Source organism: Hylobates moloch, unplaced genomic scaffold (genome assembly GCF_009828535.3).
Source record: "Hylobates moloch isolate HMO894 unplaced genomic scaffold, HMol_V3 SCAFFOLD_7, whole genome shotgun sequence".
NCBI classification, from domain to species: Eukaryota; Metazoa; Chordata; class Mammalia; order Primates; family Hylobatidae; genus Hylobates; species Hylobates moloch.
In genome coordinates, this window is record NW_026652282.1 from 46,133,597 (window position 1) to 46,146,969 (window position 13,373).

General features: G+C 46.0%; 1 protein-coding gene across 1 annotated transcript; it reads right to left on the bottom strand.

Annotated features, from left to right (window-relative positions):
* Positions 1-1,284: 1,284 nt before the first annotated feature.
* On the bottom strand, positions 1,285-11,531 carry LOC116811303 (protein SSX7-like). Its single transcript, XM_032756360.2, has 8 exons — positions 11,412-11,531; positions 10,115-10,203; positions 9,562-9,676; positions 8,936-9,031; positions 7,047-7,096; positions 4,936-5,071; positions 2,133-2,235; positions 1,285-1,361 (listed from the first exon to the last, which is right to left on the bottom strand). Exons 2-7 carry the CDS (start codon positions 10,181-10,183, stop codon positions 2,135-2,137), a joined length of 567 nt encoding a protein of 188 aa, XP_032612251.1. The 5' UTR covers positions 10,184-10,203; positions 11,412-11,531; the 3' UTR covers positions 1,285-1,361; positions 2,133-2,134.
* Between the last annotated feature and the right edge of the window lie 1,842 nt (positions 11,532-13,373).

Sequence of the window (13,373 nt, forward strand, 5' to 3'; positions counted from 1 at the left end):
CCAGATGACGATTTCATCTGTGTCTCCTCCCACAACCACCCAAATGGACCGTCCCAGAACTTGAACCCGAAAATCATTCAGAGAGAAAAGGCCAAGATGCCCAACCACCTGCTGCAGAATCCTGCTCCAGGACTGAAGTGTATGGTCTCTATCAAAATAAAAACTGGAGGCCAGGTGCTGCACCTCACGCCTGTAATCTCAACATTTCAGGAGACCAAGGTGGGAGGATTGCTTTGGCCCAGGAGTTTAAGAGCAGTCTGGGTAACATAGAGAGTCTTTCTTGACAAAACCTTAAAAAAATTAGTGGGTCATGATGGTGCATGCCTGTAGTCACAGCTTCTCTGGGGGCTGAGGAGGGAGGATCACTTGAGCCCACGAGTTCAAGGTTGCATTGAGCTATGATCATGCCACTGCACTCTAGCCTGGACAGCGCAAGACCCCTTCTCTAGAAAAAATAAACAAACAAACAAAGAAACCCAACAACTAGAAACATCCTCCTCTGGAATGGGGGTCAGGAACTTCTGCCTGCCTTGTTCCCTGATGTCTCTCCAACACCTAGAACAGCACTCAGCACGAGAACACACTCATTAGTGTTTTGTTGAATAAATGACTCCTTTAACACAGCAATTCCACTTCTAAGAATCTTTCCTAAAGAAATATTCACACACGTGCAGAGACCTGTGCGCACAGTAATGAGACGAGCAAACAAATGGGGAAAGTTTGCGAATGTTTATTAACTGTCAATGACTGATACGGGGAATCAGAGGAGGGGAGTACATGCTGCACAGGGAACAGATTGAGGGGGGCTTGACCAGGACGCATGGCAACGGGGAAAAGCATTTGGGAGATGCTTATGCTGGTACTTGGTGTGTGTGTGTGTGTGTGTGTGTGTGTCTGTGTGTGTGTGTCTGTGTGTGTGTGTGTGTCTGTGTGTGTGTGTTTGTGTATGTGGTGTGTAAATGCAGAGGAGAAAATCGGAAATTAAACACTCAGATCTGCCCTCAGTAGTCACAGCTGGGGAGAGAGGAGGGTAGTGCTGTCCTATGGAGAGAATACCTGACTATACTTGTTTTCTGAGGTAGGTGCATGGATACACAAACCGAAATACACATTAAGCATGTCTTGCTCATCAATGAAAACGCTAATATCTAACAGAATGGCACACTGTAAGAAAATACAACGGAAACACTAACACCGAACTCTTGGCACACTAAGATAAATAACGCTCAACTTTTCACTGTTGTGAACACTTGCTTTCACTTGCTATACACCTGATGACGAGGGGTCCGCAGCCATGCCCACGTTTGTGAAAGGTCACCACGTTCTGCTTCTCATCAAGGGCATGTGTCATATCCCTAAGGCTGAGGCAAGAAGAGAGAAGGAAAGTAAGTGGCAGTGAGTTCCCACTGCCCGATAACTCAATCTCAACTCCTCCTGACCTGCAGACCCTGCACACTCTGATTCTGCCCTACCCAAGGACCTGCACACGCCTTCCACGCGGTTCCTCCAAGTGAACCATCTGCTCATGCCACAGTGACTTCTTCACCTGGGTTATCCATTCCCAGGTTAGAGGAAGGTGTGGCCCACATACAGGGCTGACCTGGAGTTTGGGAACCCACAGCATCCTGGGTAGGGAGGATCCCTGGATATACAAGTAGGGAGTAAAAAGAGCTTGCGAAGGCCAGGCGCGGTGGCTCATGCCTGTAATCCCAGCACTTTGGGTGGCCGAGGCCGGCGGATCACAAGGTCAGGAGACCGAGACCATCCTGGCTAACACGGTGAAACCCCGTCTCTACCAAAAATACAAAAAAAATTACCCGGGCGTGGTGGCGGGCGCTTGTAGTCGCAGTTACTGGAGAGGCTGAGACAGGAGAATGGCGTGAACCCGTGAGGCGGAGCTTGCAGTGAGCGGAGATCGTGCCCCTGCACTGCAGCCTGGGCCACAAAGGGAGGGTCCGTCAAAAAAACAAAACAAAAAACATGGGAAATCTCATCATTCAGCCTCAATGCTGTACCCTAGCAAATTATTAGAAGGGAATGATATGGGGAATAAGTGACAAGATGGGATACCAGTACCATAACAGAATAGCACATCTGCAGGGATGTCGGGGGTGAGCCCAAGGTTCACTTACAGTTACTCGTCATCTTCTTCAGGGTCGCTGATCTCTTCATAAATCACCACCTGCTTTCTCTCACGCAGTCTGTGGGTCCAGGCATGTTCCCCCCTTTTGGGTCCTATGATGGGGAAGAGTTGGAAAATGAGGGTTGGGTAGGTTGGAGAGTGTTAGGCTCTGTTTTCTCAAAAACAGGAGATGCCTCCCCCTTCCCAAGTGCCCATGGGCCTTCTTTATCCAGTGTTTCACATTCTCTGGCTTAGAGAGGCTGAGACCTTAGACCCACACCAATACAGGCCAAATGCCAATTAAAGTTTTAGCTTCTGGCTCCTTTCATTGTGAGGTTTAGAGTCCCAACATCTTCACTTATGGGAACATCCACCCTTACCTCCTTTCATTCAGCACGTGTTTATTAAGGGCACCGAGGTGTACTTTTTTTTATTGCACCACATTTTCATAGTGCTTCACAGATACTGCAATGTTTTTTTGGAAATTCTCATCAATTTTACACTTTTCCATTATTATTATATCTGTTATGGTGATCTGTGATCAGTGAGCTTTGATATTATTACTGCAATTGTTTTTGTTGTTTTTTAGTCTTTTAAAATAATTTTAATTTTTCAATATGTTATGTTATGTTATGTTATGTTATGTTATGTTATGTTATGTTATGTTATGTTGTTATTTGAGACAAAGTCTCACTCTGTAGCCCAGCCTGGAGTGCAGTGGAGCAATCTCAGCTCACTGCAACCTCTGCCTCTCTGGTTCAAGCGATTCTCCTGCCTCAGCCTCCAGAGTAGCTGGGACTACAGGAGCATGTCACTACGCCTGGCTAATCTTTTGTATTTTTAGTAGAGTTGGGGTTTCACCGTATTAGCCAGGATGGTCTCGATCTCCCGACTTTGTGATCGGCCTGCCTCAGCCTCCCAAAGTGCTGGGATTACAGGCGTGAGCCACAGCGCCCGTCCGTGTTTTTTATTTTGGTGCGTACACAGTAGGTGTACTTATGGGGTACGTGAGATGTTTTGATACACGCATGCCATGCATAATAATCACATCATGGAAAATAGGGTATCCATCCCCTCGACCATCTATGCTTGTGTTACAAACAATCCAATTACACTCTTCTAGTTTTTAAAAAATGTACAATTAAATTATTATTGACTATAATCACCCGTTCTGTGTAATTGTTTGGGGGGTGGGTACCAGGAACTGCACCCATAGAAGATGACAAACTTAATCGCTTAATGTTTTGTGTCTTCTGACTGCTCCACCGATGAGCTGTTCCCCATCTCTCCTCCTTTTCTTGGGCCTCCCTATTTCTTGAGACACACCTATACTGAAGTTAGGACGATTAACAACCCTATAATGGCCGCTAACTGTTGAAATGAAAGGAAGGGTCGCATGTCTCTCACATTAAATCAGAAGCTAGAAATGGCTAAGCTTAGTGAGGAAGCATGTTGAAAGCCAAGACGGGCTGAAAGCTCGACCTCTTCCACCAAACAGCCAAGCTGTGCATGCAAAGGAGAAGTTCTTGAAGGAAATAATAATACTAATACTCCAGTGAACACACGAAGAAGAAAGCAAAACTGCCTTACTGCTCAAATAGAGGAAGTTTGAGTGGTCAGGATATTTGACGAAACCAGCCACAACATTCCCTTAAGCCAAAGTCTAATTCAGAGCAAGACCCGAACTCTCTTCCAGTCCATGAAAGCTGAGAGAGGTGAAGAAGCTGCAGGAGAAACGTTTGAAGCTAGCAGAGGGTGGTTCATGAGGTTCAAGGAAAGAAGCCATCTGCATAACTTAAAAGCGCAAGGTGAAGCAGCAAACCCTGATGGAGAAACTGCAGCACGTTATCCAGAAGATCCAGCTAAGATCGCTGTCGAAGGTGGCTACACCAAACAACAGATTTTCAATGTAGATAAACTAGCCTTCTATTGGAAGCAGATGCCATCTAGGACTTTCATAGCTAGAGGAGATTGACTCCAACTTTGAAGGAAGTTCTCCTGTGGGTAAAATGCTGTCCAATAGCATCACATACTACGGAGAAATCCTTCATGAAACAGAGAGTTAATCAATGTGGCAAATTTCATTGTTGTTTTCTTTTAAGAAACTGCCACAGCCACTCCACCCTTCAGCAGCCACCACCTTGATCAGCCAGCAGCCATCAACACCCAGGCAAGAGCCTCCACCAGCAAAAAGGGTGACTCACTGAAGGCTCAGAAGATTGTTAGCACTTTAACAATGAATTAGTTTAAAATAAAGTTATGTACATTTTTAGACATAACGCTATTGCACTCTTAGTAGACTGCACTATAGTGTAAACATAATGTTTTTACGCACTGCCAAACCAAAAAAACAATGCGTGTGACTCACTTTAATGCAGTCGTCTGGAACCGAATCTGCACTATCTCTGAAGTACACCTGTATTGGGTATCAGGCATTGGGCTGAGTAAGATATGATCCCAGGTTACCACAGATAGAATCACTTGAGCACCTTTCATGACATCAGGCCTTCTAGATTAAATTTAATGCCTCCAAACAATTTACGAACTATGATTCTTTATTTCCATCTTATGGACGAGGAATCTGGAACTGAGAAAATTTGGAAGACTTGCCCCAAGTCACGTGGTTTTTCTATGGATGAGAACTCCAGTCTGTGTCTCTGGAGGTCACGTCTAACATCTCATCTGGAGCTGGGCGAGCTCCTCAGCCCAGCCTGGACCCGGGCTTGTCTGGGATCCATGCCACACACCCAGTCCACACACCTCAACATCGCCAGGGAAGCCAGAGGGGTTGTTCCTGCATTCTTTCCTCTTACCAGATGTCTCGTGAATCTTCTCAGAGGTAGTTGCTTTTCCCGGGGGGCACAGCTGTTTCCCATGGTTCTCTGGGGCAGATGCTTCTGACACTCCCTTCCAATCATTTCCTTCCTCTGCTGGCTTCTCGGGGGTGATCTTTATAATGTGAAGGTCACAGATAACAGTATGAGTGATATTTCTATAGTGCTTTAGAGCTTACAAAGGGTCTTCACATGCATTACCTTAATCAATGTTCTCAACAACGCGGGGAGAGTTACACAGGCCTAAATTAGGAGAAACCCAGGAGGTTAGACAGGAAAGGAATGGCCTATGTGAATATGGTTTCCAGGGCTAGAATGCTTATCTTCACACTCTTTTAAGACTGACATTCTTGCAAACAGCAAAAATCTCCATGTAATTGAGAGTTTGGTATACAAAAGATTGGAAGGAGGATAGCATTCTAAGAATTCATAAGGTCTGCAAAAGGGAGAGCTTCTATAAAATACGAGGGAGCTCATATAAGCTCTTAGCTGCTGGGAGAGTAAATGTAAAAACATAGAGAGGGGACAAAACACTGCTGAACAAGATGGTGTGGGGAGATGAATACAAGGGAGGGAGGGGTAAAGAAACGGTTTGCTGAAATTAATCTAGGCAGCAAAGAAAGCAGTACCAGATCTGGCATATCACCCTACCGAGGCACCGACATTGAATGTGGAATTCAGTCAGGTGGTAGCCATACCAGTTCTGGTTGCACTGGGATGTGTCACTGACCAACAATCTGAAGCTACTTTTTTTTTTTTTTTTTTTTTGAGACAGAGTCTTGCTCTGTCACCAGGCTGCAGTGCAGTGGCAAGATCCCGGCTCACTGCAACATCAGACTCCTGCGTTTAAGTGACTCTCATGCAGCAGCCTCCAGAGTATCTGGGACTGCAGGCAGGCGCTACCACGCCCTGTTAGTTTTTTATTTTCAATAGAGACGAGGTATCACCATGTTGGGCAGGGTGGTCTTGATCTCTTGACCGAGTGATCCATCCAACTCAGCCCCCCAAAGTGCTGGGATTACAGTCGCGAGCCACCGCGCCCGGCTCTTAATCTACTTTTTATTCAGCTTCCTCGCTTATGAAATAGTGAACAATGCGTGTAAAATAGTCTACGGGAAAGTCCTCTCTGAGCTTGTAAACACTGTTTAAATGTAGTAATTATAACAATTAATACCTTTCATGATCCTTCCTTGAATTCGGTCTCCACACTGGCTACTCAACTCCCAGATCCCTTTACCCTCTAAACCAGAGTTGAATCTGCACTCGTGGGGTCACTCACTCAGGGGCCTCCGAGGGATCCCCTGGGCTGGAATGGGGGCTTCCAGGATGCCTCAGGTGCAGACAAGGTCCTCAAGGAGCTCACAGCGGGGAGGGGCCAAAAGTCAAAGAAATTCCTAAGCCATGGAAGTGGTCCCAGTAACAGAGCAGAGGCCAGCTGGTCTTTCCTACGGCAAGAGTGGATGTCTCAATGGAAGCACCAGCAGGCCCTATGGGGTAAAGCCCTAGTGAACAACATCTGAACTTCATAAAAAAAATGCAAACGTAAATGAGCTTTAAACGGCTTGGAGCTCTGGATTAGATTACCACTGCCACTGCGCCCCAGGAAAATCCTTTAACATCTCTGTACCCCGATAGCCTCATTTTATTATGATGTTGCTGATAACTATGATCTAAAACATGAACTATGATTCTTTACTTCCATTTCATGGACCAGGAGTCTGGAGCTCAGAGAACTTAGAAGATTTGTGCCAAGTCACATGGCTTTTATATGGATGACAACCAAAGTGTGTGACTCGTTATTATTTGGAGATAATAATAGAAACAACGTCATAGAGGTCTTCTTAAGGATCAAATACATTAATCTATGTGAACTGCTTAAAATAGTATCTGGCATCAGTATGAAAACAAAAGAGGTATTAAGGATCACAACTGTTAGTATTATCAAGCTGTTGGTGCTACATCAGGTGTTGTGATAGACATGGGGAGAAGGAGGCAGTGAGGGCATTTTTGATATTCTCCCACTCTTACCAGTGTTCGCATCTGTGGAGGGACAAAGGTTCTCTGGTCCTTTAGATTTGAGTGATACTCACCTTCGGGAAGATTCTCTGGAGCCTGCCGAAAGTCATCTGAGGACGTTCAACTGAAAGAGAATACATCAGAATTTTTCTTTGTTGGTAAAGGTTTCCAGACTCTAGAGAGACTTCTATTGCATGAGGGTATTCTGCAGCAGAGGGTTATGAGTCCACTTATTGTTGAGGAGTTATTTGTGATAAGCCTCTGAATTATGTTTAGTAATGGTTGATTCATTTATCTGTGGCATCAATTCAGAATTTTCCATCTCGTAGTTTGTCAAATTGGGACTAAACTCCATCACAGTCTCATCTTATTCCTTTACATATCTTTTACTTTTTTCCAAATAATTAAATTGATTGGTTAGGAATCTAACTGTATCCACTCAAGATGTGCAACAACTGAGAATCATTGTACACTTCAAATGGGTGAATCTCATGGTATGTGAATTAAGCTGTTAAATGTGTGATGAACCATGGATGATTTATTCCAGTGGCTCTGAAATATTTTCAGTATAAAGACACTCCTTTAATGTCAAAATCTTGGCAGACACTCAAGCACTGGATTTTCAGATCTCTTATAGTGATTGTGGGAGATGGTAGAATCTGGCCTGTTTAGTTGGGGAGTAATAGGTCTATTGGAGACAGTTTGGACAGTCTGACCTTGTCTTGTAATTGTGTTGTCAGAGCAGAAGAGCAAGTAAACACCTATGTCCCCTTTATATTCCTGAAATGTACAAAGATCTCTACCGAAGAACCTGTCTCTTTTTCACCCTATGTTATCTCTGCTCTCTGACAAGTGGGAAAGCTCTCTGTGTGCTGGATGAGGGATCACTCTTTCAAACTCACTCCCAAGCTCATCACAGAGAATCAGGGTTCTTTGGGAATAAGAAGACTATTTGCTTTTGATAAAATACAGGGAAACATCGATGCTTATTACATAATGTGTTCATCACCCTCACTACTAAGATACCTATCCAATACCTACATGCTGTTAATGAAACAAACTCTGGAAGTTTTTGGCGAATCTACAGTTGTAACATTTTCTTTCTTTTTTTTTTCTCTTGTAACATTTTTTTAACAGTCCTTTGATTCATTAACAGTGCTTAGGAAGAACAACATGTCGTTTAAAAAAGAAATATTGCAAAACACAGAAAAGTATGGGGAATAATATTGAGTCCAGTCGGATCTCAACATTACCCCACAGCTCTGTTAGGTTTGATTTATTTTTTCAGAATATTAGAAAAACTACAAACAGGCCGGGCGTGGTAGCTCACACTTGCCACCCCAGCACTTTGGGAGGCTGAGGCGGGTGGATCACCTGAGGTCGGGAAGTTTGAGACCAGCCTGGCCAACATGGTGAATCCCCGTGTCTACCAAAAATTAAAAATGAGCTGGGTGTGGGGGCGCATGCCTGTAACCCCAGCTACTCAGGAGGCTGAGGCAGGACAATCACTTGAACCCAGGAGGTGAAAGTCGGAGTGAGCCGAGATTGCCTTATTGCATTCCACCCCGGCCGAGAAGAGTGAAACTCCATCTCAAAAACAAAAACAAACAAAACACGCTATCGACAAGTCACAGCTGAAGCTGTCTGTGCAGCACTCAGCAATCCCTGCCCTCCCTCCCTCCTCCACTTACAGCCAGTCACCTTAATGTGATGGCTTTTTATTCACATTCATGTTTGTATACATTTACCATTTATTTATTATCTATGAAAATATATATTCTTGTTTTGCATGTTGTAAAATTTTATATGAATGGCCTCTGTAGTTAACTTTCTGCATGCAATTTTTTTCACTCAGCCCTGGTGTGTGTGAGGGAACAAATGCCTGAGGATCTTTCCCAGGTAGCTGAGCTGAAAAGCAGCTGGGCTTGAGGAGACCCTATCCAGCCCCTTCCCATCTACTCACCCTCATTCCCACGGTTACCGTCATTATCAGAATCATTCCCCTGGAGGTCTGTGGCCCCTGTATTACGCATGAAAGGTGGGAAGGTGGGCTTCAAACCTAGAAAGAAGCAAAATGTTTATTCCTTAAGAGACAAGCTTTGACCTGCCACGGTGGCTCATATCTGTAGTACCAGCACTTTGGGAGGCTGAGGCTGGAGTATTGCTTGAGGCCAGGAGTTCAAGGCTGCAGTGAGCTATGATTGCGCTACTGCACTCTAGCCTAGGTGACAGACTGAGATTCTGACTCAAAAAAGAAAAAAAAAGGAAAGAAAGAAAGATACAAGCTGAGAGAAGGAAGGTAGGGACGGTGTGGGAGTGCCGGGATGCCACAGAGACACTTGGACTCATCAGAACAGAGGCCTAAGGGAGAGAAACGTGCAGGATCCAGGTATAAGCTCCACTGTGGCCAGTCCCTGCCCTCAGCCCTGACAGAATACAGAAGAGCAGAGCACCCAGAAGCTGCCTTGCGATTTTTCCCTGCACAAAAGGAAAATGTGGGGTACCTTCTGCAGCCTAAGAAATAGCCAAAGCAGGAAAAGGGGTGCTCATGTGTCCCCAGACTTGTCTGTACCTAGAACTTTCTGTTACCTAGTTTAGTCATGACCTCATACTTTCTCTTCATATACACATAGGTGATTTTCTCCGTGGCTTTCATCTTTTCCCACTCTTTCTTAGAGAAGTATTTGGCAATATCATCGGAGGCCTAGGAAAAGATAAAAAAGGAATTTTGTCAGTGACCCAGCTAGACATGTCTGCCATTCAGCTGGAGCCGCTTCCTGCGTGCTGGATCTGGGAAGTGGGGATGATATTCCGTCCTGATGGCTGCCATGGCTAACTGACAGAACATGAGGGAACTTTCCTAGCTTCTCCCCTGCCACACAGTAGGGCTTTAATGCTGCTGGCTGGCTCTCTTCCCACTTTCCAGAATGGACTGAGATTCAACAAATGTAGTGCAAGGTCACAGACTTGTCTCCAGGGATGCTAGGTGATGACAGAGCGAGGATGGGAGGCTCCCAAGGATGCAGATCTCCCCTGAGACCCTGCTCCTTGTCTCCAGTACCTCTGTCCTCCCCTCCTCAGAAACCTGGTCACCCCACGCTGTCCCCTGGGCCACTACTCTGCCCCCTCCAGGTTACCTCACCTTTTGTGTCTTCTCTGGTATTTGAGCACCAACCGTGGGTCTCCTTGCAAGGGTGTCCTCTCCATTCATGGCACCGGGAGCAGTCTGACCTGCAAGAGAAACAGACCAAGTCTTTCCAGCCGCAGGAGCTTTGGTCCCGTGGAGGGAGAAATCTGTGAAGGCCGGCCACCCTCAGTCACCTGGAATCAGGTGCTTCATTTCTCCATTCGGGGCTTATCTGTCCCTGAGTAATGACATGGGGGGGAAAAGTCAGCTGAAAATAGGGGACCAGTGGTCTCTGGGAGAAGTATTGATTTGGGATGACAGGTTTCCTATGGGCAAAGCAGCCTTGAGTCTTTAGGTGGGGGTTGGCTAATGTTGTTAGTAGTTTCAGCTTACACTGAAAGATGTACAGACCCTTGTTGGGGAGGCAGAGATGTGACTGTGTAATTTTATTCAGTGGGGGCATGCTGACACCCCCACTCAATAAATAAAGGAAGGGAAGTCAGTCCCAGAGATAACATGGTCTCTCTGGTGATGGATCTGATCAGGCAGAGGGATGGGGGGTTCTGTTTTGTTGAAGAGAAATGAGCATCGCTACTATGAATGAATTTAGAGGCTATTACTGGGTGATTTGTAAATTATTAGAAGAAGAGAGCTAGAATTTCTGAGATTACAAGAGCCCGCCATCGCTTAGAGAGAATGTGGGGAGTTTCAAGGCGCAGCAATCAGCCAGGCACAGCGGCTCACGCCTGTAATCCCAGCACTTTGGGAGGCGAAGGAGGGAGGATCGCTTGAGCCCATGAGCTTGAGACCAGCCTGGCCAACATACCGAAACCATCTCTACTAAAACAACAACGACAACAAACACACACACACACACATTAACAGAAGCAGAGTGGTGTGCGCCTGTAGTCCCAGGGCCTACGCGAGAGGATCACTTGATCCCAGGAGGAAAGACTTGAGTGAGTTTTTTTTTTTTTTTTGAGCCATGGTCTCTCTCTGTTGCCCAGGCTGGGATGCAGTGGTGTGATCAGGGCTCACTGCAACCTCCGCCTCGTGGGTTCAAGTGATCCACCAGCTGTGGCCTCCAGAACTGCTGGAATTACAAGCGTGAGCCACCGTACCCGGCCCAAATTTGTTAAGTTACTAGAGTTCCCAGGAAAAATCCCATACCTGAAAAAGTTGGAAACTGACAGGAAAGATTTGAGATGGCGACCTGCCTCACATACACTCCTTATTAAAACTAGATAACAAATGCACCGCGGAGGAGGGGAGGGGTAGGAAGAACGGAAAAAGAAAATCAGCGCATGCTTACTCTGATTTTGGAAGAATCGAAAGAGAAAATCAGACCGTGCGTACTCTGAGTATGGAAGAATCGAAAGAGAGAGGAAGTCAGAGCATGCGTACTCTGAACTTAAAGCAGCCAATCCCGGTGGATGCTTTAGGCGGGAAAATCAGTGCCTCTGCCCCCAGTTTGAGAAGTTTCTGTCCCTGGTGGCTAGAATGATAGACGCCACATCAGCTTCGCTTATCCCGCCTACTGTTCTGACTTCGGATTGGCCAGATGGAGTTCACTAACTGCCCTGATTGGTCCATCATCCTTGCGCAGTGACATTGCGCAATATTGTCTCCTCCTCCAGCAACACTTTGTTGCCACTGCGTCAAAGTGGGTGGTCCTCAGGCACCGTCAGGAGATTTTGAACTCTCTGAAGACCGTCCCTGGATCTCGGGTTAAACATCTGGATTCTAGTCTGAACAGCGAGAAGAAAAATATAGTCGGATCTGTGATTTTTCTGCTTGAAAGACACAATGTTTTCCAGACTAGCACATTTGCAGAGCTTTGCTGTACTTAGTCGTGGCTTTCATTCTTCAGTGGCTTCTGTATCTCTTACCACTGAAAAAACAGCCCAAGGCCCTCCAAACTCTGATTACATTTTTGAAAGGGAATCTAAGTGTGGTGTGCACAATTACCATCTTTTACCTGTAGCCCTGGAGAGACGAAAATGTATTTACTTATGGGATGTGATTGCGGTATTGGTTACATCCACCTTGGCCAATCTTCCCACCTCGGTCTCGCGACTACAGGCGGGAACCACCCCAGCCCCGCTAATATTTTCTGTTTTTTGATTTTTTAAAAGAGACGGTTTCGCTGTGTTGGCCAGGCTGGTCTCGACGTCCTGGGCTCAAGTGATCCTCCCGCCTCAGCCTCGGGACTACAGGCATGCACCACCTTGCCCATGCTTTTTTTTTTTTTTTTTTTTTTTTTTTTTTAGTAGAAACCATGTTTCGCTATGTTGACCAGGCTAACCTCAACCGCCTGGGCTCATGGGATCCTTCCGCCACGGCCTCGGGACTACAGGCATGCACCACCCGGCCCATGCTTTAGGTTTTTTATTTTTTAGTGGAAACTAGGTTTCGCTATGTCGGCCTGGGCTCAAGGGATCCTCCCGCCTTGGCCTGGGGACTACTGGCATGCACCACCCTGCCCATGCAATTTTTCTTTTTTGCTTCTTTGTTTGTTTCTTTCTTTAGTAGAAACCAGGTTTCGCTATGTTGCCCAGGCTGGCCTCAATCTCCTGGGCTCAAGTGATGCTTTCACCTCGGCCTCAGGACTACAGGAGTGTGCCATTCTGCCCTGCTCATTTTTATTTTATTTATTTATTTGTTTATAGGAAAGACAGGATTTCGCTACGTTGACCAGGCTAGTATTGACCTCCCGGGCTCAAGCAATCCTCCCACCTTGGCCTCGGAACTACAGGGGTGAGCCATCCCACCCACACAATGTTTTTTGTTGTTCTTGTTGTTAGTAGAAATGGGGTTTATCTATGTTGGCCAGGCTGGCCTCGACCTCCCGGGCTCAAGCAATCCTCCGGCCTCAGCCTGGTGACTACAGGCTCGCACCACCCCGCCCCATCTAATATTTTTAATTTTTCTAGTAGAGACAATTTTGCTATGTTGTCCTGGCTGGTCCCTACCTCCTGGGCTCAAGCAATCCTCCCGCTTCGGCCTTGGGACTACAGGCATGCACCACCCTGCCTTTTGCTATTTTTCCCAGGCTGGTCTTGACCTTCTGGGCTCACTCAATGATTTGAACCTGAGAAGCGGAGGTTGCATTGAGCTGAGATGACACCACTGCACTCCAGCTTGGGCGACAGAGCAAGACTGTCAAATAAATAAATACATACACGCATGAAAGAAAGAAGAAAGAAAAGAAAGAAGGAAAGAAAGAAAGAAAGATAGAAAGAAAGAACCAGCTGAATCTCCATAAATCTCCATC

Bases quoted from the DNA above. Each gene is read 5' to 3' on its own strand.
- LOC116811303 (XM_032756360.2), bottom strand. From the start codon at position 10,183: ATGAATGGAGAGGACACCCTTGCAAGGAGACCCACGGTTGGTGCTCAA. The intron at 5,072-7,046 runs GTGAGTATCACT...CACATTATAAAG, and splicing joins TCCAGAGAATCTTCCCGAAG to ATCACCCCCGAGAAGCCAGC. The intron at 2,236-4,935 runs GTAAGAGGAAAG...TCCCCATCATAG, and splicing joins GAAGATTCACGAGACATCTG to GACCCAAAAGGGGGGAACAT.